A 25,571-nucleotide genomic window follows, 5' to 3' on the forward strand; every position below is an offset into this window, starting at 1 on the left:
CTAGCTATAGGGGCAAAGGCAAGGGATTATTAATACTAACAAGACACCTTCCAAGTGTTATGGGCAAAGATCTTCTCTGAGAGTTGTCTCTTAAATTATCTAGCAAATGTAAGGGAAAAAAATGGCCCTGAGTTGTTGTTTTTTTGAATGAGAGATCACAGGCCTCAGAGAGCTGCCTGTTTTTCCCTCCATGTGAAATTCTAACTAAAGGGGAATAGACTGCTAATATACAAAGATCATAACAGAATAATAAAGGTCTTATTAATATAGCTATGAATGGTATAAATGTGCCTATGTATTTTCTATAGAGAGCAACACTGATTCAGTTGGCATTCCTAAAAGTGAGGAAGAATTGTACTGGTGGTTATAAAATGAAAAAAAAACTAAATTATGAACCTCCCAGGCCAACAACCTTACTTCTAGCCTTCCCCCATAGCCATTGTTGAGAAGAGCATATCTTGGGGAGAAAGGACCCATCAACAATACCATCCCCTATGCTTATCATAGCATCTAAGAGTCAGCCTCAAAAGCCATCTAGTCCAACTAGTATCTGACCAAGAACTTTCTCTACAATATAGTTGACAAGTGGTAATCCTACCTCTGCTTGAAGACCTCCAATGCAATGGGATTAACTGCCTACTGAGGTAGCCCATTTCACTTTTAAAAAGCAGTAAATATTAAAGGTTTTTCTCTAAACCAAACTGAAATCTGCCTTTCTGCAATGTCCACCCATTACTCCTCATTCTGTCCTTTGACGCCAAGAAGAACAAGTCTGGAAAGTCATCCACATAGGGATAATAGTTGAAGTGAGGCAATTGGCTGCAGCTGTCAGCTGTATTAGGAACATTACTCTGTCAATAATTTATATAATAAGCTAGAACAGATGAAAATGGAAACAAGGAAACTGTTTAGGAGTTAATGTGATAGCCTAAATAAGAGTAATGAGGACCTGGACTACCATGGTAAAGGAAACAAAAAGGATTAGAAAGAAAGGTAGAAGGAGAACCCAAGGTAGGAATGAATATGAAGTATAGTCCAATATTCTTGATTTCAATTCCTGGCAAAATTTTAGAACACATTGTTTAATAAGATGGTTAGTGAACATATAAAAAAGAGAGGTGATCACAAATCTTTAACATGGCTTCATCAAGAAAAGGTCATACCAGATGAATTTAATTTCATTTTTTTGACAGAGTCTCTAGACTGATACATCAGGGAAATGTTGTAGATACTGTTTACTTACCCAGATTTTAGCCACAAATTAATAGTCCCTCATGTTATTCTTCTGAATAAGATGAAGAGCTGTAGGTCAGATAATAATAATTTATGTGAATTTAGAACTCAGAAATTGGTCTCCAGAGGAATGCTACTTGATCATTTTAACTGACAGTCCATTTTAAATCACAAGATTTACAAGTTGAACACTATGGGTAGTAGTAATAGTAATAGTAGTAGTAGTAGTAGTAGTAGTAGTAGTAGTAGTAGTAGTAGTAGTAGTAGTAGAAGAAGAAGAAGAAGAAGAAGAAGAAGAAGAAGAAGAAGACCTTCGCTGTTATAAGTAGGAACTCACAGAGCCCTCCATTTCAGTAAGTGTTCCCTAATTCACTTACTGCCACTGTGGTTCAAATAGAGCCTATCCTTCTTATATGGGCTTCACCCATTCCTAAAGGTAGTCTTCTAGCTCCTGATATATCCCTAGAATGTTTCATCCACACTTTGAATCCAAATGCAACATGTCAACACTATGGAACACTATGGGTAGAAGCCTCACTGAGCTAGACCAGATCAACATATTTCCTGTAAAATTGAGTCCATTATCTAAAAATACTCTGGGCAATTGAGTCAAGGACAAGTGTTATATAATGGCTGATGGAAGAAGCATATATAGATAAAATTTAAGGAGAAAGAGAATTTGGACTTTTAAGTGGACTGCAAGTTCAATATGAATGAATAATGTAATATGGACGCCCAAAAAACTAATTAAGAGAGGTTTAGTGTTTATAGCAGCTCTTTTGGTGGTGTCCAAGAATTGGAAGTTGAGGTGATGCCCATCAATTGGGGAATGGCTGAACAAATTGTGGTATATGAATGTGATGGAATACTACTGTTCTATAAGAAATGATGAGCAGGAGGACTTCAGAAAAACCTGGAAAGACTTACATGATGCTGAGTGAAGTGAGCAGAATCAGGAGAACATTGTACACACTAACAGCCACATTGTGCAATGACTAACTTTGATAGAGTTAGCTCTTCTCAGCAATACAACGATCGAAGACAATTCCAAAAGACTTGATGGAAAATGCCATCCACATCCAGAAAAAGAACTATGGAGTCTGAATGCAGATTGAAACATACTATTTGGTCTCTCTTTTTTTGTCTCTTCTTTCTTGTGGTTTCTCCCATTGATTCTAATTCTTCTTTACGATATGACTAATGTGAAAGTATGTTTAATATGAACATATATGTATAGTCTATATCAGTCTGCATGCCATCTTGGGAAGGGGGAAAGGGAGTGAAGGGGAGAAAATTTAGAACTCAACATCTTATAGAAGTAAATATTGAAAACTAAAAATAATAAATAAATAAATGTTTTTTAAACAAAACAGAGTTTTAGTATTACCGAATCATAGAATTTGAGAGTTGGAAAGGACCACCATCTAGTCTAACTCGTAGGAAAGGAATCTCCATAAATTTTACCTGACAAGTGATGGTTATCCACCCTTTGTCTGAAGACCTACAAGGAGGGAGGCCCTATCACCTCCCTAGGAAATCTAAACTAGTTTTGGGAAGCTCTAATTGTTAGGAAGTTTTTCCTGACATTGAACCTAAATATGCCTTTTTCGCTACTTCCACCCATCACTCCCACTTCCATCCTGTGCGGTCAAACAGAACAAGCCTAATGCCTCATCCACATGACAATCATTCTAACACTTGAAAACAGCGAACATGCCCCCTCTGAGTCTTTTCTTCTCCAGCTAAATATGCTCATTTCCTTCAACTTGTCCTCATAATATTATGATCCTCATAGTATGTCATGGACTCAAAGTCCCTTCACCATCCTGGTTGTCCTTCTTTGGACGGCCTCCAACTTATCAATGTCTTTACTAAATTATGTTGCCCAGAACTGAATACAGTGCTCCAGGGGAATCCTGATGAAGTTAGAGTACAGGGTAGGGGGGTGTGGTTGATGCTGTCCTATTCCTGAAGGTTATACCCCTCTTAATGTACCTCAATATCTCATTAGCTTTTCTGGCTGCCACATCGTAGTGAATTTACAGCTTACTAAAAACCCTATATCTTTCTCAGGACAACTGCTGTCTCTCCATACCCCCTTATCTTATACTTGTGAGGATAATTTTTTGTGCCCAAGTGAAAGGCTTTATATTTATCCCTATTGAATATCATCTTATTAGAATGAACCCAGTGCTCTGGTCTTTCAAAATTTTCTTTGATTCTTATTCTTATGTGTTAATGATCCCTCTAGCTTTGTGAATTCTGCACTACCTATGCCTTTATCCAATCCATTGATTAAAATGTGAGAGACCATTTTTCTTTTCAGAGAAAACAGAAACAAAGTAAGAATTAAAGAATTCCTTTTCTCTCTTGTCTGCTATCATTGTCCCATCCACCCCAAGGAAAGGTCCTAGCTCTTCTTTGATCCTCCTTTTTCTCCCAATATAGCTATAACAACAACCCGAACCTTTTTCTGTTATCTTTAGCTACCTTTACTTGTTTTAGCACATTCAGAACTTCGGCACCCTTAACACTATTTTTACAGGACCTTACCAAGGTCTTATATTTATCTTTTATTACCTGGCCTTGATTCCATCCACTGTATATTTATTTTTAAAATCTAAGTTGCATGGTGAATGATGAAGAAGAACAGTTAACTGGGAAAACATCTTTACACCAAGTTTGTTCGATAACAATCTCATATCTAAGATTTCTAAGGAACTGATTAAAATTTATAATACTAATACTATACTATATATATATATACTATATCATATATATATATACATATATATATATATACATAAAATACTAATACTATAACATAATACTAATAGCCATTTTAGGAGAGCACTCAGGAAATTTACCCCATCATTTCACATCCATCTGACCTCCTGGATTTTATGATCTCCAGAAACTCACCATTCTATAATATGAAATGAAATTCAACACCTGCTCAAGTCATTTCCCACTCCAACTTCAGGACATCATCATTCTCTATGCCTGGGAACCTTCCCCAACTCCATACCCCAACTTTTCAGCTTCTTTTTATATGTTGTCTTCCTCCATTAGACTGTGAGCTTCTTGAGGACATGCACTATCATGTCTGTCTTTGTATCCTCAGCATTAATACAGTGCCTGGCACATGTTATGTACTTAAGAAATCTTTATTGACTATTGACTCTTCTTCAATAGATAAATGGTCAAAAGATATGATCAGGCAGTTTTCAAAGGAAGAGATCCAAGCTATCAATAACCATATGGAAAAAATGCCTGAAATCACTTATCATTAGAGAAAAGCAAATTAAAGCAACTCTGAGGTTCCACTTCATATTCATCAGATTGGCAAATACGTTCAAAGCGGAAAATGACAAATGTTGGAGGGATGTGGGAAAAGAGGCATACTAATGCACTGGTGGTAGAGCTGGGCCAGCCATTCTAGGAAACAACTGGGAATGATGTCCAAAATGTTCCTAAGCAGTATATAAACTTTGACCCAGCTGTACCACTATTAAGTTTATTCCTTAAAGAGATCAAGGAAAGAACAAAAGGCCTCAGATGTACAAAAAATATTTACAGCAGCCTTTTCATAGTAGCTAAAAACCTGAAACTAAGAAGGTACCTACCTATTGATGCAAAATGAAACACATTTTTAACATAGGCAACATGGGAATTTCTTTTACTATGCTATGCAAATTTGTTATGAGAATTTTCTTTTCTTTCTTCTTGTTTATATTGTTCAATGTGGGGAGAAGTCAGAGAGTGATAATAAAAGCTCGTAAAATTAAAATTTTTGAAAAGAACTAGTTATCAAAATCTAGGGTTCATATAAGACCATACTGGGGCAGCTAGGTGGCACAGTGGATAGAGCACCAGCCCTGGAGTCAGGAGGACCTGAGTTCAAATCTGGCCCAGATACATAACACTTAATTAGCTGTGTGACTCTGGGCAAGTCACTTAACCCCAATTCCCTCACCAAAAAACAAACAAACAAACATATGACACCATACTCAGATTTCTTCTCCTCTAACATAAAATCTAGGATAGAATGTTTATTCTCCAGTCACAAGGTTCCCATAATTTCCACCCCAGAAACTTATTCCCTCCTTGTTAATATCAAATCTGCAATAGAATTTGCCCTTTTTGGTTCCTCCATCTTTTGAAAGATGAAATTATCACTAAGACAAATTATGAAGTTATTAGCCACTCTACTTTTGGCAGAGAGAGCTCCAACAGGCATAAAGCTAATTGTAGTCCTCTATCAGTACTACACACTCTGTACCAGCTTTTGATCTGTTTACCACATTCATCTATTTCCTCTTTCTGATCAGGTGGTTTAAGCATAAGTGTCAAACTCAAGCCTCATTTAAATCTCACAGGCCTGAACTAGATTAAAATGTAAATGGGAAATGTTTAACAAAACAAATAAAAATACAACAAAGATACTGTTAATTTGTGGTTTTCCAAGTCAATATGCAATCAGTAGGGATCCATTTTTACTATGTCAAACTCAAGGTTGATATCAGTGATATACAATATACTCAAATGACAAAACATTTTTCTTCTTCCTTTGACCTTCCTTCAAATATTCTCCATTGTGTTTCCCTCCTCTGTTTCTTAGATTTTCTCATATGAATATACCTCATTTTAACTGTTCTGTTTCTTTTGAATAAGGTATGCCCATCTTGAGGAATCATCCAGATATAAGTTTCATCCTAAGTCTCAATGATACCTCTGAAGTGAAGTTTTCCCTTTGTGTTAGGATCTCTTTCCCTTTTTTGTCACCAAAATATAGGATGTTTGTATATAGAATTTTTTGTTCAAATTCAATTTTACATTATTTTCAGTTCCAAATTCTCTTGCTCTCACATTCAACCTCACCCATTCATTGAGAATGCAAGAAAAACTAAACCCATTACAAATAGGTATAGTCAAACAAAAACAAATTCCCACATTATGCATGTCAAAAATAATAATAAAAATGGTCCAGTTTGCACTCCGAATCTGTCCTGTCTCTATATGGGGGTCAGTAGCACATTTTATAGTGAGTCCTATGAAATTATGGATGGTCATTGTATTGATCAAAATTCCTAAATCTTTTAAAGTTGTTTATCTTTACAATAGTGTTGTTATTGTGTAGATTGTTTTCCTAGTTATCCTCACATCACTTTGCTTCAATTCATACACACCTTCCCAGTTTTCACTGATATCACCCTCTTCATAATTAGCACAATAGTATTCTATCACATTCACATATCATAATTTGTTCAGCCATTCCCCAACTGATGGGCAGCCACTCAGTTTCCAAATCTTTATCACCACAAAAAGAGCTTATATAAATATTTTTCTACCTATCGCTCCATTTCCTCTTTTTAAAAAATCTTAATATTGACTGGAGGTAAGGGGTGGGAGGGAGGAAGGAGAAAGAACCAATTATTAACACTGATCATAAAAAGGTATTCTAAGGTAACAAAGATTCTTTTTTTTTTTCTTTTTAGCCAACCATTACCTAAGGCTGAAATGATCTTTACTGGTTGTCCTAGCCATGACCTGAAAGCTATTGCTGATTGTGTCACCATGGTCAGTCTTCTAGAAGGGGAGGAAATTTCTTCTTTACAATCATTTGAATGACTTCTGAATGAACTCAGTGTTAAGGGTCCGGAACACTATAGGTACCAAAGCCAGGCTGGAAACCCCCAAACAGAGCAGTTCCTCTTTGTTTTGAAGTTAATCAAACTTTTATTCAGAAATTTCCAGATTTCTAAGTTCAACTGTTTGCATTAGTTTCTGGGTTCAAGGCCCAAAACTCCAGATAAAGGAAAATAAACTGGTAGTTGTATAACACACTAGTGTAATACTTAAACTCCATCTTCAGAAAACCAGGAATAAGTTTTCAAATTAATTAGATTTTTGCATTAGGAGAAACTAAGACTTTCTTCTCTTATGGCAATCTCTTTTCTATCATGTGTCAACACCCACTTTAACACCTAAGTTTAGCACTTTCTGGGTAATTATGATTATTCCCATTTGCACTAATGGGCTTAGGCATTATTTTAAATATATATTATATAACATATGAAATATTACTTACATATAATATATTCAAAGACATATATACATATATACACACACACACACACACAGATATTTGGAATGAAGCTATATCAAAAGGGGGAGAGGTCCTAAAGTGATGCTTATATTAAAAAAATAAAATATAGAAATGCTTCTTTAAGACTTTTATGTGAATTATGAATTCATCACATTTTCTAAACATGAGGCAAAAGATAGGATGGAAAGTAAGCCAGACACGTAGCAATCAAGTTGCCAAGTCCCACAGAAATTGACTGCCAGGTTCTGAAGAATTTCGGAATAATGATGATGATGATGATGATGATAGCATTTATATAGTGCTTCAAGATTTGCAAAGTGCTTTATCTAAGTTATTTCATTTGATCCTCATAACAACTCTGTGAGATGCATGGATTATGCCCATTTTAGAGATGAGGAAGCTGAGGCTGAGAGTAGTCAAGTGACTTGCCCAAGGTCACACAGCTGGTAAGTACTTGCAGCAGATTTTGAACTCAGGTCTCCCTGACTCCAGCTCCAGTGTTTTATCCATAATGGCCCATAATATTAGAGAATGTGGTGGCCTTAAGATTTGGATAGTTGGCAGAGTAACTACTGATAGCTGTAGGGAGGAGATATGTTTCAGCACAGTTAGAAAGGGTATGGATGGGAGATTCTGATCAATAGGTAGACTCACCAGAACCTCAAGTGCCCTTTACTTCAAGAGAACTTCCTAACCGGAGTTTTCTGGAAAAGATATCTTGAAAGCAGAAGGCTACCTCAAATGATACTGGGATTGAGTTGCCCTTTCTTTTCCTCTTCCTAACTCCTCGGAAATGGAGAACCATCTCACAAAATCCAATGGTTCTATCTGAAATCTAAATTCCTTCTTTCATGGTACCTTGCACCATGGCAGCTACCTCTTTTGGTGTATAAGGCACTAGTTTCTCCTTCCCTAGGATATCCTGTACCCCTGAGGGACAGTAACAGGAGAGTCATTAGAGGAATGAAAACAGAAACTGTCCTCAGAAACAGGATGAGTCACAGTCCAAGATTCTTCACAAATCACTGTGCCCCTAGAAATCTACATTTGCCATATATATGGCATCATTTCTAACCAGAAATGTGTGTGCTCACATTGTAAGCCTAATCCAGTTTTTATCTTCTAAAGCTCAGTGAGGAGGATAGTTATCACCAGGTATAATGTATACCATTACACCATATAGATTTCTGTTTGCAAGGGCAAATAGTCTCTATGCCAAATGTCTCAGCAATAGTCATTTGCACCTGTGGTCCAGGAAAAGGAAATTGTAAGCTCATTACCTTATTTGACTAGGCTGAATCCAGATCTGAGTATCGCTTTCCAAAGAACAGTCCCACATACGTCCCCAGACTTATGAAAGGACCTAATTGATGACCTATTGGTAGCTACTGAAACCTGGGTTGCACTCCTAGCACACAGCCTCTTACTTTTCAAACTGAAACACCTCCTTCCCAGAGCCCACCCCAGTGAAAGTGTGCTTGAGTCTTCTAATGGCCTGCCTCTAAAAGATGCCAACCTAGTCTTCACTTGGCTATCTCTGGTGGAAGAATGTCTTGCTAGATGCCAGTTGTCTTTTGAGATAAACATACCAACATCCAATGCTCTGCCCATCCAGAGAAGGATTTATGGCATTTGAATGAGATGGCTTTACCCTTTACAACAGCAGTGTGGGCCTTAGGATTCATTCATTCAAGAAGCAATGATGAAGCACTTGCTGGGCACAATAGAATTCGTTTAATAATACAATAACATAGTATTTTAAGGTTTACAATGCACTTCCTTCATAATAACCCTGTGAGGTAATTAATACATGTTATAAATGTAGAATCTGAGAAACAGAGACACTCATTTGAGAAGGCAAAGAGACGGGACTAGAACTCAGATATTTCAACTCTAAAAACCAAATTATTTGCGCTCTGCTATAATATATTCCATTTTCATTCATCTACTTACATGCTCAACAAAGAATCACAGAGGGCATTTAATCTTTTTGTTTTGTTTTGTTTTGTTTATGATTTTTCCCACTTAATAGTATTTTTTAATTGCATGTAAAGATAGTTTTCAACATTCACTTTTATATGATTTTGAGTTCCATTTTTTTCTCCCTCCCTCGTTTCCTTATCCCTTCCCTCCCGTCCCTCCTTCCTCCCCAAGAAGGCAAGCATTCTGATATAGGTTATACATGTACAATCATAATAAACAGGTTTCCACATTAGTCATATTGTAAAAGAAGAATCAGAACAAAAGGGGAAAACCATGAGAAAGAAAAAAAAGAGAAAATAATATGTTTCAATCTACATTCAGACTTCACAGTTCTTTCTCTGGATGTGCATAGCATTTTTCCATCACGATCTTTTGGAATTGTCTTAGATCACTGCTTTGCTGAGAAGAGCTTAGTCTATCAAAGTTGCTAATCACACAATGTTGGTGTTACTGTGTACAATGTTCTCCTGGTTCTGCTCACTTCACTCAGCATCAATTCATATAAGTCTTTTCAGGTTTTTCTGAAGCTTGCCTGCTCATCATTTCTTATGGAACAATAGTATTCCATTACATTCATGTTCAGCCATTCCCCAACTAATGGGCATCCCTTCAATTTTCAATTCTTGGCCATCACAAAAAGAACTGCTACAAATATTTTTGTAAATGTGGGTCCTTTTCCCATTTTTATCATCTCTTTGGGATACAAACCTAGTAGTGGTATTGCTGGATCATAGGGTATGCACAATTTTATAGAAGGGCATTAATCTAACCCATACTCTTCTACATCATACCAACAAGTGTCGTCTAGTCTTTGCTTAATGATCTCTAAGGATAGGGTATCCACAACCCCACAGGTTACCCATTCAACTTTGGGAAGTCAAGCCTAAATCTGCTTCTCTGCATCTTTAACCCAGTGTTCCTGGTTCTGCCTTTGAGGACTAGGTAAGACAAAACTAATCTTTCTTCCACATGACAATCCTTCAAATACTTGAATGTAGTTATCACATCCCCTCTCATTCTTTTCTTCTTCACTCCTGTCCTTAAGCAAATTCTGATATGGTGTAATCTCCAAGCTCTTTACCATGTTAGTTGCTTTTCTCTAAACACTCTCCGGTTTATTGATTTCATTTCCAAAATATGGTGCACAGAATTAAACACAGGATTTTAGATGTATTGAAGTATTGGAAAGATTACTATGGGATAATCCCCTCTCTAATCTTCAACACTACATCTCTCTTAATGTATTTCCTGAGCTACGTTCTGGGGAATGCACAAACATAAGTAGTATAAAGGTAGTATAAGTTAAAATATGATAGAACATAAGAGGAATACAAAATGATATAAGAATGGAAGAGGAAGAATGAGGAGAAGACCACTTATAGATAAATGATTCGGAGAATGCTCCATGGAGGAAAGCATATGAGGCCTTGAAGGCTAAGTAAAATGTCAAAGGCAGACATGAGGGGAAGCATATCAAGCATAGGGAAAAGTAGCATGAACATACACGGAGACAGAAAAGCATGGGGACATGTTCTAGTTTGCCAGAAAGGAAGGGAAGTAGTGCAAGATAAGACTGGAAAGCTATGTTGGCACTACATTGTCCGGGGTCTCAAATACTTATCTAAGGTTGGACTTTCTTCCATAGGCAACAGAGAGCCAGAGCCATTGAAGGATGCAAGCAGAAGAGTAACATGATAAGACCTGTGCATTATGAATGTTAATAGTATTAGAGAAGTATATTGGATGAAATGGAGCTGGGAAAGGCTACTATCTAACTTATACCCTCTCCAAAAAGCATTTCCTTATAGCCTGAGGCCCTTGAATATCTCCCTTTGCCTTTCAATGGTCTGATTTCCAATTACTGTGCCCAGAAATTGCTTATATTTATATAGCATTTTAAGGGTTACTGACTTGCCATACAACATTCTATGAGATTGATAATACAAGTATTATTATTATTCTCTTTTTTTTCCAGATAAATGAATGAAAGAAAAAGCATTTATTTAGCACTTATTATGTGCCAGGCACTGTATTAAGTTCTGGGAATACAAATACAAGTAAGTAAATCTGTCCCTGCCCTCAAGGAACTAATATTCTTATCTAGCAAGGTAATCAATATAAGAGAATGGTGGTCACTGAGGAATGTTTTGGACAGGGAATTCCAAAAGAATGGCAACTGGAGTCATATGGCAAATGATTGATATGTTCTTTCCAAGAATGGTAGTGTTGATTTCATTACTGTTCTCAGAGCTAGAGTTGGAAAGGGGACATGTGGGGGATGGTATGGAGATAGTCAGCAAGTGACAGCACCAGCCAGAGACCGGGCAAGATCAGGTGAACAAATGCCCATCCATCAGGGTCCAGAACCACAGAGGTGGGAGCTGAAAGTAGAGTCTGGAGAGCAGGTAGCTTGACATGAGGATGGCCTAGAAGTGAGGTGAATCTTTGGTTCAGTGACCTTCAGTGATTTGACCAGGATTACCCAAGCAGAACTCAAACTCATGTCTTCTTATTGTAAGACCTATGTGTTCTTTCCGCTTTAACATAGCTGTCTCTTTTGTCAAGGTCCTTGGCTGGGTACCAGGTAACTGAAGTTGTCAGGTATGAGTCAACGTTATTTCAGTATTTTTCAGGTACATTATGAATTAAAATGTGAAGCAGCATGGCATAGTTGATAAATGGCATGCCTTGGGGTCTGGAACATTTGATTTCAAATCCTACCCACAGATAAGCAAGTCCTCTGCTGTGTCCTAGGCAACTCTCCATGACACTAAGTTACAGGTGAGTTGCCTCCCAATTTGTATCTAAGGAGGGAGTCTACATGTGCTACATTGATGGAATCACAGGTCCTGAAAAGCCAGAAGGGACCCTTGATGTCATCTGTGCAACCCTTTTATTTTACAAATAAGGAAACTGACACAGAGTAGTTAAAACATACCTGAGCTATGACTAGACCTGAGTCTAGAACTAGAAAAGATCACAGAGGTTATGAAGCACTCTCCTCATTTTACAGATAAGGAAACAGAAGAAAAGTCAAGCAACTTGATCAAATAAGAGCCAAGAATCAAACTCTGGTTCTTTGACTCCAAGCTGAACACTCCAAGACACACAATTAGTAAGTGGCATACATGCACCCAGGACTTCTGAGTCCAAGTTCAGTTTATTCTCCAAAAACACACACGCACTTTAAAAATAAATATAAAATAGAGCTTGGAACAATGACTTATAGGAAGTGCTTAGTAAATGTTAGTTGAATACCTATATAATTATATTGAGAGGAAATATGGTGTAATGCAGTGGTGTCAAACACAAATAGAAACCAGGGCCACTAAACCATACACCAGGATCCCTGTGGGCTATAGATTGCCATAGAAAACCACATATTAACGTTATCTGTTTAACTGTGTCATTTCCAATTATTTTGTAATATTTCCCAATTACATTTTAATCTGGTTCAGGCAGCATTTGGGAGTGTTGGGGCCCCGTGGGGCACAGCACAAACCGGGGGAGATCTGGTTCAAGTCTGACACTTTCATGTTGTGTGACCCAAGTCAAATCACTTAACCTCTCTCTAGGTTGAATTTTCTAAAAGGTGCCAGTCTGCACTGGGGGAGGGAAGTTTCTCGCCCGAGAAGCTTCCTATATCAATGAAATCTAGTGTCTCTATGCCTCCTTATCTTTATTTTATACTATTTTATACTGAATACCCTGGAAAGCCTAGAGGCGGTTTGCAGTCTTGAGAGGCAGAAGACCCGAGTTCAAGCCCTGCCTCTGACACTAAATGATTCGGTTGCTTCGTCGAGAGCAAGACGCTTTGCAGTCTATGCAGCATCTTCCTAAAGAATCTTTCCTCCTACACCCCGCAAGAGCTCTGGCTCGGAGTAGAGATCGAGTACCGAAAGGAGCTGCTGAAACCTCCGCTAGCCGGGCAAGCCGAGCCAATCAGCGCCAGCTTCTGGTTGGCCGGGTCCCTTCCGAGAGAGAGCCAATGGGAGGAGGGCGGACGCCCGGCGAGCCAATCACAGACGTCCCCGCCACGCGCCCCGGGAAGGGGGGCGAGAGAGGGTGAGAAGGAGGGAGAGTTGGAGGTTTGGCCCCGCGCCAGGTGCGGCCTCAATTTAACTGAGGTGCGGCGAGTGTCGGGGGCTCAGAGCATCTCCTCTCAGGCCTGTCCCCTCCTCGCGCTCAGACCGCGAGACTTCGCTCTGGCAGGCGGCATGGGTGGCGCTCCGCTCCTCTGGGGCTTGCTGGCTTTCCTCGCGCCGGGAGCCTGCGGTGAGTAAGGAGAGTACAAACAACCGCAGGGGATAGGGGGCGGCTTCGGGGCGCCAGCCAGCACCTCAGGGCGCGAGGCGAGGCCCGTCGCGTGCTCAGCGCGCATGCCCGGCCCCCGGGAGGGATTGCTGCGCGTGGTCCTCCACCTCCTCCGCCCCATCTCCCCTGCCTCTCCGCAGACTTCGCTGCGTGTCCCCCCAAAGGCAGAACCGGGAGCCTCGGGGGGTGGCAGGCAGGTGCAGAGCGCAGAGGGAGGCGTGCTGTCCAAAAGCGGCGTGGGTTACCCCAGGAGGGAGCTCCCCCGAAAAAAGGTGGAGGACCTCTGGTCTGGATTGCCTTGGGGTGGGTTGGACCTGGCGGCCTCGGACGTCCCTTCCAGCTCCGAGAGCCTGTCGTCGAATTAAAGGGTTTGTTTAGAGTTTAGAGATTGGAATTTGGGATTCTGGCATATCTTGGTTTAGGGTTAGCATCTTGTCTCGAAGCATCATTCCTTTTGTGTCGGTCATTATTGTGCTTCTGTGACTATACCAAGCTCCTCCTAGTCCTTAGGCTAGGTAGCTTTTTCTGTCCAATAAAAGGAAAACTTGGACTTCTCGCTCCTTATTGCCTGATGAAGGCGGAAGTACTTGCCTCAGAATTTTGATCTCATCATGCATTGGGGTGGAATGAATGAAGAATGAAGTTTTAAACCTCAAACATTTGGGATTAGAAGTCAAAGAGTATATAGTTCTCCCAGCATTGTATTTCTTTAATAGTACACCCTGTACTAGGTGGCCTCATTCAGCTTTTGCTAAATTGTTTCTGGCATTATTCTAATTAGAATGAATCATAACTCAAGAATGTATCAAATACATTGTAAAAGTGAAAATGTCCTGGTTTTGTGATAAGGGTTGTTCTTCGTTAGTGTCAGACTCTACCGTGACCCCATTTGGGGTTTTCTTGGCAAAGATACTGGAGTGGTTTGCCATTTCCTTCTCCAGCTCATTTTACAGATGAGGAAAGTGAGGCAAACAGAGTTAAGTGAGTTGCCCAGGGTCACACAGCTAGAAAGTGTTGTCAGATTTGAACCCAGGAAGATAAGTCTTCCTGACTGTAGGCAGGGCACTCTATCCACTGGGCCATCTAGCGACTTGCTTGTAGTTAGGCAATATGAATCTATTACATTACTTTAGGAGTAGTAATAAGGACTTAGATGAAGATGGTATAACTTTAAGAATGTTGGAGGAAATAAGTAGGAGAGATTGTAGCAGTAGAAATGGCAGGACTTAATTAAGCAAACCAGTTGTTGGGACTTATTACTATACTGTATGTGATATGAAATGGAATCAGCATTTGGCTCTCAATATTCCTCCTCCTATTTCTGTCTCCTTTGCTGACACATCTTCCTCCAGGCACTTAAATTATGGGTAATTCCTCAAGGTTCTTAACTTAGCCTTCTCTTCTCCCTATATACTTACACCCTTGGAGAACTTACCCAGACAAAAGATAGGTAATAATGTTCATTCAGTAATATACTTGGGACTTTCGCTACCCTGTCTATGCAAATCTACCTCTCAAGCTTGAACTTCTCACCTCTGTTTCATAACTCATATAGAGTAATTTCTGGCTATATACAGTGCATCTCAACTGGAATGTGAAATTCAGCATATCCAAAACCTAACTCAAATGATCTCCCCTTTCCTTACAGCCCCCAGGAAATAGTATTGGACTAGGTGTTAGGTTTTCAACCTATCCTTAACACTAGCTGCGTGGCCTCTGGCAAATCATCCCCAATCCAGCATGTCTGGATTAAGCTATCTTGCTGAGATGTGTCTATAACAATTTATTTGTCTCAGTCACACTATGTCAAATAGTATTGTTAGATTGATCTTCCTTTAAAACAAACAAAAAATAAGGCTTTTTTTTTTATCAATTCAGCAACATCCATTCAAGAATACTCATGATATTCTTTTGCTCTAGAATTTTTAATAATTCCCCATTATCTACAGGATAATTTCCTATCATCTTGTAGAGGCAGCTATGGGAGCAGTTGTAAGAGTACTCAGCTTGGAGTCAGGAAGACCTGAGCTTAAATCCTGCCTCAGCCACTTACTAGCTGTGCAATACTGGGCAAGTCACTTCACCTCTGCCTACCTCAATTTTCTCATCTGTAAAATAGATCTAATAATAACAACTACCTCCAAGGGCTGTGTGAGGATAAGATGAGATGATATTTGTAAGGGGCTTTGTAAATCTCGGCCAGGTATCATGGTCACTTCAAGTCATCACATAATCACAAAGCCATCCTTTATTTCCTACTGTTTCCAACACATCCTCTGCTTTAATCTGGTTGATCTCCCTTCTACACACATGCCTAGAATGCCTTCCTCCTTTTTCTGTATGCCTCTGTCTCAAGCCCTGCTTCTTTTATGACCAGTCTGTAGTTATACAGTTTAGGCAGCTAAAACTAATCTTCCCTTTCTATGGTACTTAGAGTCAATGCTCCACTCTTAAGCAATGTGTTCTAGAGAATTGAGTTCTGAACTTGGAGTTGGAAAAAACCTGGGTTGGAATCTGCCCCTGAACCTTATTAGCTTTGTGACTGGGGGCAAGTCATTTAACCTCTGATCTGCTGTTGACTTGCATAAAATAGAAATAATAATAATAATAATAATACCTCACAGAGTTCTTCTGGGAGCTCAAATGAGATGTTGATTAATTTGGAAAGTGTAAGTATTGTAATTGCTGACCTTGGGGAAATCACTATAGTCAGTCAACAAGCATTTATTAAGTACCTACTATGAGCCAAGCCCTGTGCTAAGTACTGGGGATGAAAAGAAAGGCCAGAATATAGTTACTTTCCTCAAGAACTCTCAGTGTAAAGGGGTAGGCAACATGCAAATGTCTGTGTTCGTTTGATATGTTTACAATGTAAATAGGGCATAATCTCAAAGGAAAAACTTGAGGGGCTGGGAAGAGGGGGTGGGATTGAGGAGAAGGAAAGTCTCAGTTTCTTCCTCTATAAAATAAAGAGAGGTAAGATTAGATGATTCCTTCCAGTCCTTAATGTTCTGTGAATTTGAAATTGTTTCAGGGCAAGAAATATTTAAGGGATGTATAGATAGATAAATAGATAGATGTAGGTATATAGATATAGATATATAACATATTTTATATATGTAGGCAGGTCTGCTTCTGGGAGCTGCTGTGGGTTTCTTTAAAAAATCCCCTCCCTAAAAATCCAGCAAAATGAGATTAAAGTAAACATCAAGAAGACATTGTCATAAGAAGGCAACCAGTTGAGACAGCTGGGTGGTGCAGTGGATAGAGTACCAGCCCTGGAATCAGGAGGACCTGAGTTCAAATCCAGCCTTCCACCAAACACTTGACACTTACTAGCTGTGTGACACTTAAGCCCAATTGCCTAAAAAGAAAAAAAAAGAAGAAAGCCAGCTCTAAACTTTGATTGGTTCAGAGGACACTGGAGTCAAGCCTGAATCTTCCTCAGTTACATTAACACTTTAGAGTTTACAAGTCACTTCATACATTTTCTCATTTGATCTTCACAGCAATCCTGTAAAGTAGGTACCCCAAGTATTGTTATCCTCATTTTAAAGATGGGAAGATGAAACCTAGGGACATGCTCATGATCACAAAGTAGATGCCAGAGGCAAGATCTGAACCTCAAATTTTCCTAACTTTCCTACTTATATAGACTTTAAAATATTCACATAGCTGCCCACACTCCTTCAGTAGGGTCTATCCCCAGATAGACTTGAATGTCTGAGTTTGCTTTAAAATCTTTATCTATGGTTTTCTTCACGTTGGTTTCTAGGATGATGATTTCCTGGGTAAATTTTTCTCCATGTCATATTCCCATTTCAGAGCTTAAAGCTATTCAAGTAATTAGTAAGGAAGGAGAATTGGAAGCAGAAAGTTTAGTCTTCCAACTTGAAGAAGCTAACAAGCATTGATGTACATGTTGTCTTGGTCTCTAGGTCAATGTCACTCCCCACCATGGTTAAATTTTGCAGTTCTAAAATCTAACTCCAAGTCTGTGTTTGACATTGGGTATTCTTTGACTTATGAATGTCGCCCTGGGTACATGACAAAAAAATTTAACATCATCTGCCTTGAGAACTCAACGTGGTCAAGTGTAAATGACGACATATGTAAATGTGAGTAACCATAGATGTGATATATCTATCAATGCATATATATGAGTTACATTTTTCAAATTGCAAATAGATATGTAGTTTGAGTTTCCTTAAAGCCCTTAGACCAGTGCATATGCGAAAATGAAAGCTTCAGTAGGTGGGGTTATGTTGCTCAGAGCCTTTTAGTATCCACACTTAGTAGGCTTCAAAAACGACACTGAGTTAATTAAGTTACTAGGCCATCCCATTGCTTGAATTTCTGGATCAGCAGTTTCAGCTTTTGCCTGATAGAGATGAGGGTTGGAAAGGATATTGAATTTTTTTACCTCTTTTGCTTAGGCTCATTCATTGGAGATTAGGGTTCCCAGCTTCTCCACGTGCCCCTCTTTTCCTAGGTGAAGGAGACCAGATAGCCCCACCTTTGGCTTGTCTCTCTTCACTGTGTAGGAGGAAGGTACTTTATGGAAACAGGGCATTTTCACCTTGTGGTTAGTGAAGCTACAACTGTGGAGGACAGCTCTGCACGGTTCCCTTACTCTGGAAATAAGAAGTTCAACAAGCTTGATGTGGGAATGATATAGTGTATCTGGTCATCAGTGACATTTTTTCATTCATGCCCAGAGATTCACATCAGTGGCAGTGGGTTTTTAAAGGGTAGTTTAGCTGTTAATTGATTGTTTGGAGATCAGGTGGATTTTGTCAAAATGACAGAAACTTTATAGCAATCAGAAGTGGATAGGCTGGCTGGTCATCAAGCAACATTCAAGTTGGAACTCTGTATAGAAACAAAAACACTCCCAGCCCCAAATCTTGCTTCTTTCTTATAGGCAGATCATGTTCAACTCCTGCAGATCTCCTCAATGGAAAGATGGAAATAACAGGCCTCGAGTTTGGTTCAACAATTAAATATTCTTGCAGTGAAGGGTATGTTTTTAGTCAACATCTAGTGGAAGAATAAGAATTAGAAAAAAAATCAAAGCCCCTATCCCATAATCTTGGGGACATGAACTGTTGGCATCTGCCAGTTTTGAAAATGTAGAAAAGAAGATGAATGATTAAAACTTTGTGTCTCTGACCTTTCTTGCCAAGACAACTTTTCAACACCCTCTAGTGGGGATTCTTAATCTTCTTTGTTACACAGACACCTTTGGTAATCTGATAAAGTCTTTGGACCCTTTCTCAGAATAATGTTTTTAAAATGCATAAAATCAAATACATAGGATTACAAAGGAAACCAATTATATTGAGGTAGTTATAAAAAAATTTTAACAAGTTCACAGGTCCTCACAGATACCTTCTGCTATAGAAGGCAGAAAATACTTCACATGTTAAACTATGGGCTTAAAGTAGTTAGGAATGCCTTAGTTCCTCCTAATGATCTTGAGCCTTTAAGCCTTCTCTGGATCGAGTCTGTTTTTTTAGTATTAAATTTTATTTTGTTTTCAATTTTATTTTGTTTTCAATTAACAAACTTTTTTTCTTCTCCTACTTTCTTCTACCCCACTGGAAAAAAGAAAAACAAAAACAAAACTCTTGTAACAAATATTCATAGTCAGGCAAAACAAGTTTCCTCATTGGGCTGTGCCCAAAAATGTATTTGTCATTCTGCATAGTGAGTACATGACTTCTAGTGGGCAACACTGTTCATTTTCAGTCCCCTGGAATCATTACCCATCATTGTATTGATCAGAGATCTTAGATATTTAATGCTATTCAATTTTACAATGTTCTTGTCTTTGTGTAAATTGTTCTCCAGATTCTGCTCACTTCACTCTTCATCAGTTCATACAAGTCTTCCTTGGTTTCTCTGAAACCATCTTTTTTGTCATTTCATATGGCACAGTAGTTTTATGCTATATTCACATACCATAATTTATTCATCTATTCCTCAGGTGATGGACACCTCCTTACATTCTATTCTTTGTCACTAAATATTTTTGTGTTCTAAATATTTTTGTACATAAAGTACTCTTCTTTTTTCTTTCTTTATTGTCCTTGGGGTATAGACCTAGTAGTAACATAGCTGTGTCAAAGGGTATGCACAATTTAGAGATTCTGGAGGCACAATTTTGCTGGGCTGGTTTTGATGAAGTTCTTTTCTCATGTTATAATCCATCAGAACTAGAAGCCAGTTCTGTTCTAGGTTGTGATCTCGGTAGGGAAGTTGCATATTTATGGTGAGTGTTACCTTGGCTTGGAGTGATCATTTCACAGACACTTTCTAGGTACCAACTTATTGGCCACTCACTCAACCAGTGCATCGTCTCAGAAAATACTGTCCTTTGGGAGAAGGAAGCACCTCTCTATGAACGTGAGTAAAAATAATCTCGGGGTAGTTTCCATTATACTTGGTTCCTTCTGCATGGAAATGAAGAAAGATGTGCATACATCAAAGTCTGCTCATAATGAAGGCCTTGTTTGTTCTTTGCCCCTGAGACGCAGAGCTGCATTCTGCTCAGGATACTCTTTTTCTTGCTTATTCCTCACCCCCAAGAAATATCACAGGGCCACATGAAAGCTCAAAAACATGTCAGTAAAGTTAAATGATGCCAGCTTTATTCCATCCTGAAGGCATGACTGACCAGAAGGTGACTTGACATTTATTTTGAGGCTTCCTTTGTTACCTTTCTAATGGAGAGGAGGTAGACAGTGTCCAGCATGCCTATATATTTTAATTGACAAGGTGGGGGGACAACTATGTGGTTTATAATGTAAGCCAAATTGAAGTTTTGTTTTCAAAGGGAAAAGATGAAATCCCCAAAGGAGTGCCATTCTCTATTCTCTCTCCAGCTATTTGTTGTGAGCCACCTTCAGCCATTTCCAATGGAAGATATACAAGCACTAAGGAATATTTTTACTATGGCATGGTGGTATCCTATGAATGTAACACTGGGCCAAGAAGGGAAAAGCTATATGACCTGGTGAGTAATAAAACATTACTCTGTACTAGCAAAGACAATAAAGTAGGCATCTGGAATAGCCCTCCACCTCGATGTATTACTCCAGCCATGTGCCAGACCCCGGTAATTGCCCATGGAAGAAGGGTGTCAGGCTTCAGACGTTTCTACTCATTAAATGATGCTGTGGAGTTGGAGTGTTACCCTGGCTTTACCATGAAGGGCAGCAAAATAGTTCGATGCCAGACTAACAGCCAGTGGGAGCCTGCATTGCCAGTGTGCTTCAGGGGTGAGTTTGCTAAAGCCTTTGGGAATTTGGGAGTGAAGTGAGCTTCTTGGGCTAGGGAATAGAGATAATCTTCAGGCCAGAAGGAATGAGAAATGAGCAAATTGAATGGATGTATTTCCAGGAAAAAAGCTTAAAAATGAAAAATTCCTTTAAATAACATTGAGTAGAAATAGTTGAATGTAGTCAAGAAATGGAAATCTAATTTGAGAAAGCCATTTATTGCTTTGAGTATAGGATCAGTACTATCCATTATCTGTATAAATCTAGAAAGATCAATGGAAAATAAGCCAAAAAAAGAGATGGAAAATGAAAATTTTTTTTTCTCAGCAGAATTAACTTCCTAATAATGTTTTTGTTTAGGAAGAAATTAAAATAAGTTTGCATTTCATGAGCTTGTACCTACTGGACTAGGATGAGGAATGCAGCTGAAATCAGATTCTGATTGAAGGGAATACCACAAATATGCCCTTTTGTAATGAAAACCGTTTCTGCTTACAAACAGAAAGGAGATATGGTGGTCACTTAAATGGGTTTCTTTTGTACTGAAATGGCTAGTTTGGTAAAGGATTTAGAAAGACTGTGAGAATAATGCAGTAATCTTAGGGCTCTGGCTTTCTCCTTTTGAATACAGGAAATTTGAGGCCATGAACTGATGCAGTTTTTCAAGTATTAGGATAGAAAAAGCAAATCATTCAATAGATTAGAACCTTCTTAATGGATAACTAGAAGGAGTCAAGTGCCTCCAGTAGAACTTCTGGCCTGAAGACCTAGACCTGCATGTTTTTACTTTCCTTTCACCTACCCCAGAGACTTAGTTGGGGAAGATTATTCTCCTTTAACAACTAAAGGCATTTTTTGTTCCTGCTCTTTCTTCAGGGTGTCTGCCACCTATGGAGATATCCCATGGTAACAGCAACAGCACCAAGGACCATTTTTCCTTTGGAGAGGCTGTGTCCTATGTTTGTGAGCCTGGCTACTTTCTCATTGGAATTGCTTCCATTAAGTGTATAGAGCCTGGGAAGTGGAACTATAAAACTCCTAAATGTGAAGGTGCCTACAGCTAGAATCTCTCTTGGGCATCTCTTCTCTTTGTTTCTCACAGGCTGGCCTCATTCCTTTCTTGTTCTCCTAGTGAAATCATGTGGGGTCTTCTTGGATCGACTTCCTAATGGCCGTGTTGTATCTCCCCATCGACCTCAGCTTGGGACAAAGGTTTTCTTTGTTTGTGATGAGGGGTGAGTTGAGATAGCCTCTCCTAGAGTCCTAGATACAATGCCTGCACATGGCAGTTTGTGAGCTTTGCAAAGCAGTTGACAATGAAAATTTTCCCTCTGCTTTTCTTCCCCTTTCTTTTCTGTCCTTGGGAAAGAAAATGAATTCTGTGGTCTGCTAGCCACAACCCTATAACTTCTCTTCAATGCTGTCCAACCTCGCTTCAGTGGTATTTGGTAGTTGTTTTGTCTGCTGTTATGTTGTTTGAGGGGATGTATATTGAAGGGGATATTAGAATAAATTACTCCTATTACTGGTAATGGGAGGGCTGTGGTGGGAGCAGGGGAGTTGTTTTTGTTTTGCAGTTTTTTTTTTCTTTTTAGGCAATGGGGTTAAGTGACTTGCCCCGGGTCACACAGCTAGTAAGTGTCAAGTGTTTGGTCTGAGGCTAGATTTGAACTCAGGTACTCCTGACTTCAGGGCCGGTGCTCTATCTGCTGTGCCACCTAGCTGCCACAGGGGAGTTGTTGAAAGGTGTATTTTAGGTATCCATGGTCTAAAGAATGCAGATATTTATACTGTGTGAAAGCTACTGCTTTTTTATAGACATTGGACCCTTGCTATTTGGTGTGGCTTGTCCTTCGTTCTCAGAGAACCATGACAGCAGGAAGATGATGCCTTGACTTGCAAGTAAATTGGACTTAAGTGAAGGAGGGCTGTACAAAGTCACCAGCCTCACTTTCTCCTCCAGAGCCATCTGGGTCCAGCAGCCAGATATAGCTCAGGATGACAAGAGGTGGCGCTATTTGTTAGTGCTTTGCAGTCAAGCAAAGAGCAAAGGGATGGACTGGTGGTTATAAAACAATGTGACTCGCTGGAATGATTTGTACTTCTGCTAGTTGTTAAATTCATGACTTAATCATCATTCTTCTTGACCTCTCTGTAGCCTTTGACGTTGTCCCTCACCTTCTTCTAAGGGTGATATTCTCTTCTAAGTTTTGTAACACTGCTCTCCTGGGTCTCTTCCTCTCTGTTATGACAACTCCTCTGTCTCCTTTCCTGGATTTTCATCTGGGCTGCACCCACTAACTTTTCCCTTTTTCCTTTATTTTGCATGGGATATTAGATCCCATGGATTCAAGTACTATCTCTGTGCAGATGATTTGCAGATCTATGGCCCTAACTTGTTACCTGATCCCTAATCTTCAGTCTCTTGCTACCTATTAGACATCTCAAACTGAATGTCTATTCTATAGTTATATTAAATTCAACATGCCCCAAACAACTCATTATTTTTTCCTGTAATCCTTCCTCTCTTCTAAACTTCTCTATCACTGTTGAGGGCACCACCAAGTTCCAAATGACCCAGTCCCCAACCTAGGTGTCATTCTCAACTCCTCACTTTCACATCCCTCACATCCAATCTGTTGTCCAGTCCTGTTGTTTCTACCTTCCTAACATCTCTTCCATTCCCCTCTTCTCTCCTTTGACACTGATACCACCAGAATATAGGCCCTCAGTGCCTCTTGCCTAGACTACTTCAATAGAACCCTTCTGGTTGGTCTCCCTGCCTCAAGTCTCTCTCTGCTCCAGTTCATCCTTCACCCAGCTATGAAAAGTGATGTTTCTAAAGTTCAAGTCTGATCATGTCTGTCTGTCTGTCTCTTTCTCTCTCATTCTCTCTCTCTCTCTCTCTCTCACACACACACACACACACACACACACACACACACACACACACACACACACATACATACACATACCTCAGTAAACTCCAGTGGTTCCCTCTTACTTCTAGGATCCAATATGATCCTCTGTTTGGATTGTAAATCCCTTCATTTCCTGTCCCTCCCCCCCCAACCTTTCCAGTCTTCTTACACCTTCTTCCCCACCTGTGATCCAGTAATCTGTGATCCAGTGACATTGGCCTCCTTGCTGTTTCTTGCACATGAACCCACCATCTCTTGACTCAGAGCATTTCTGCTCTCCCTCCCCACCTCTCCCTCCTGGCTTCTCTGACTTACTCAAGATAGCTAAAGAGCTACCTTCTGCCAGAAGCCCTTCCCAATCCCCTTTAATGCCAGTGCATTAAAGTGTGGCCTTAAGGCCTGTGCTAGTGCCCTCCATTTGAGATTGTCTCCAATTTACCTTTTATATCTTTTGCTTGTTGTCTCTCCCAATTTGAATGTGAGCTTCTTGAGAGGATATACTGGCTTTACCTTGCTTTTGTATCTTCAGTGCTTATCACTGTGCCTGGCATGCAGTAAAAGATCAATAAATTCTTGTTCACTAACTTACTGACACAATTGAACTGAATACAAGATTTGGCAAACATATATGACCAAATGTTGTCTCTCCCAGTAGTGAAGATTCTGCTTCTCTATGGCTGAGGTTTGGTCTTGTGATCTGTATGCAATTCCCTTGTTCTCCAGGTTCTGGTTAAATGGCAGCTCTTCTAGTACGTGTGTCTCAGGTGGAGGGAGAGTCTTTTGGAGTGATGAGATGCCTGTCGTAAACGTGAGTAGAAACACAAATCCATCCTCCAGATTCTTTTCCTTGCTTTTGAGGGACACATTTTTACTCCATGCTTATATGTCTATTGCCAATGTATCACCCATCTAGAATTTCTTTGGTTTTTAGTGTGCAAGTAAATGTGTCACACTTTATTTTGCAAACTAAGACTGTTGTGGAAAAGTTGTCCTAAAGTGACGTGACATGCTGATATACTGTAGCTCCTTCCCTTTATGCTACATATATGGGGCAGCTCAGTTCCCTTGCCTTTGAAGTAACAGCTACTCATGAAACCAAAGAGAATCTGGCTGTAATCATGAGATACTAGGAGTTCCCCGCAATTTTTACCTAATTTAGGAAAGGAGTAAGATATACAAAGAAAGTGGCAAACTATGGCTGTCCAGTGGGAAAGCAGATGGGCAGAGGACATGAGGTCACTGCCAGGATTTGCTGGTCACCTTATGTGTTATTCCATAAGCAACTGCTAGACCTACTTTGATCCTATAGCATTCTTGATAACAGAGTAGTAAGTAAATGAAAACTGACTTTAGATGATTTTGTTTTTCATGGAGTAATTTTTGTTTGAAATTTTTAAAAAAATAGTAGTCTCAGAGCTATCTTGTAAATTCCATCCTTAATTCTAACTTACAATGTTGTATTATAATTAGCTTTTTAGGAAACTGAGTTAAAGGCAAGGCCTTTGGTAGTTGAGAATCAAGCATACAGGGAAGAGAGGGGACAGGCAGAGTCAGGAGACATAGGCAAACTAGAAACTCAAGCTTCTTTCTTAGAGGCCATATGACTTGCACTTGGACCTTGATCTACATTTGTACATTGATTAACATAGACGATGATTTTATATAAAAATCTATAAGTATTAGTCAGTTGATAGATGTAAATCAGTTGTCAGGACAGTTTTAAATTTA

General features: G+C 39.4%; 2 protein-coding genes across 2 annotated transcripts in view; both read left to right on the forward strand.

The window, feature by feature from the left end:
• LOC110203608 (membrane cofactor protein-like) overlaps positions 1-25,571 on the forward strand; it is a 237,841-nt gene that overhangs the window by 131,335 nt on the left and 80,935 nt on the right.
• LOC144454156 (complement component receptor 1-like protein) lies at positions 13,364-24,646 on the forward strand. The gene is made up of 9 exons (XM_078156350.1): positions 13,364-13,600; positions 17,578-17,757; positions 18,564-18,660; positions 19,962-20,047; positions 20,527-20,657; positions 20,743-20,922; positions 21,799-21,972; positions 22,055-22,157; positions 24,567-24,646. Exons 1-6 carry the CDS (start codon positions 13,543-13,545, stop codon positions 20,761-20,763), a joined length of 573 nt encoding a protein of 190 aa, XP_078012476.1. The 5' UTR covers positions 13,364-13,542; the 3' UTR covers positions 20,764-20,922; positions 21,799-21,972; positions 22,055-22,157; positions 24,567-24,646.

Source organism: Phascolarctos cinereus, unplaced genomic scaffold (assembly GCF_003287225.1).
Source record: "Phascolarctos cinereus isolate Bilbo 61053 unplaced genomic scaffold, phaCin_HiC Scaffold_5;HRSCAF=322, whole genome shotgun sequence".
In the NCBI taxonomy this organism is placed as follows: Eukaryota; Metazoa; Chordata; class Mammalia; order Diprotodontia; family Phascolarctidae; genus Phascolarctos; species Phascolarctos cinereus.

Coding starts and splice junctions, on each gene's coding strand:
- LOC144454156 (XM_078156350.1), top strand. CDS start 13,543: ATGGGTGGCGCTCCGCTCCTCTGGGGCTTGCTGGCTTTCCTCGCGCCG. Junction 13,601..17,577: donor CCTCGCGCCGGGAGCCTGCG/GTGAGTAAGGAG, acceptor CTTGGTCTCTAG/GTCAATGTCACTCCCCACCA. Junction 18,661..19,961: donor AAATATTCTTGCAGTGAAGG/GTATGTTTTTAG, acceptor GACACTTTCTAG/GTACCAACTTATTGGCCACT.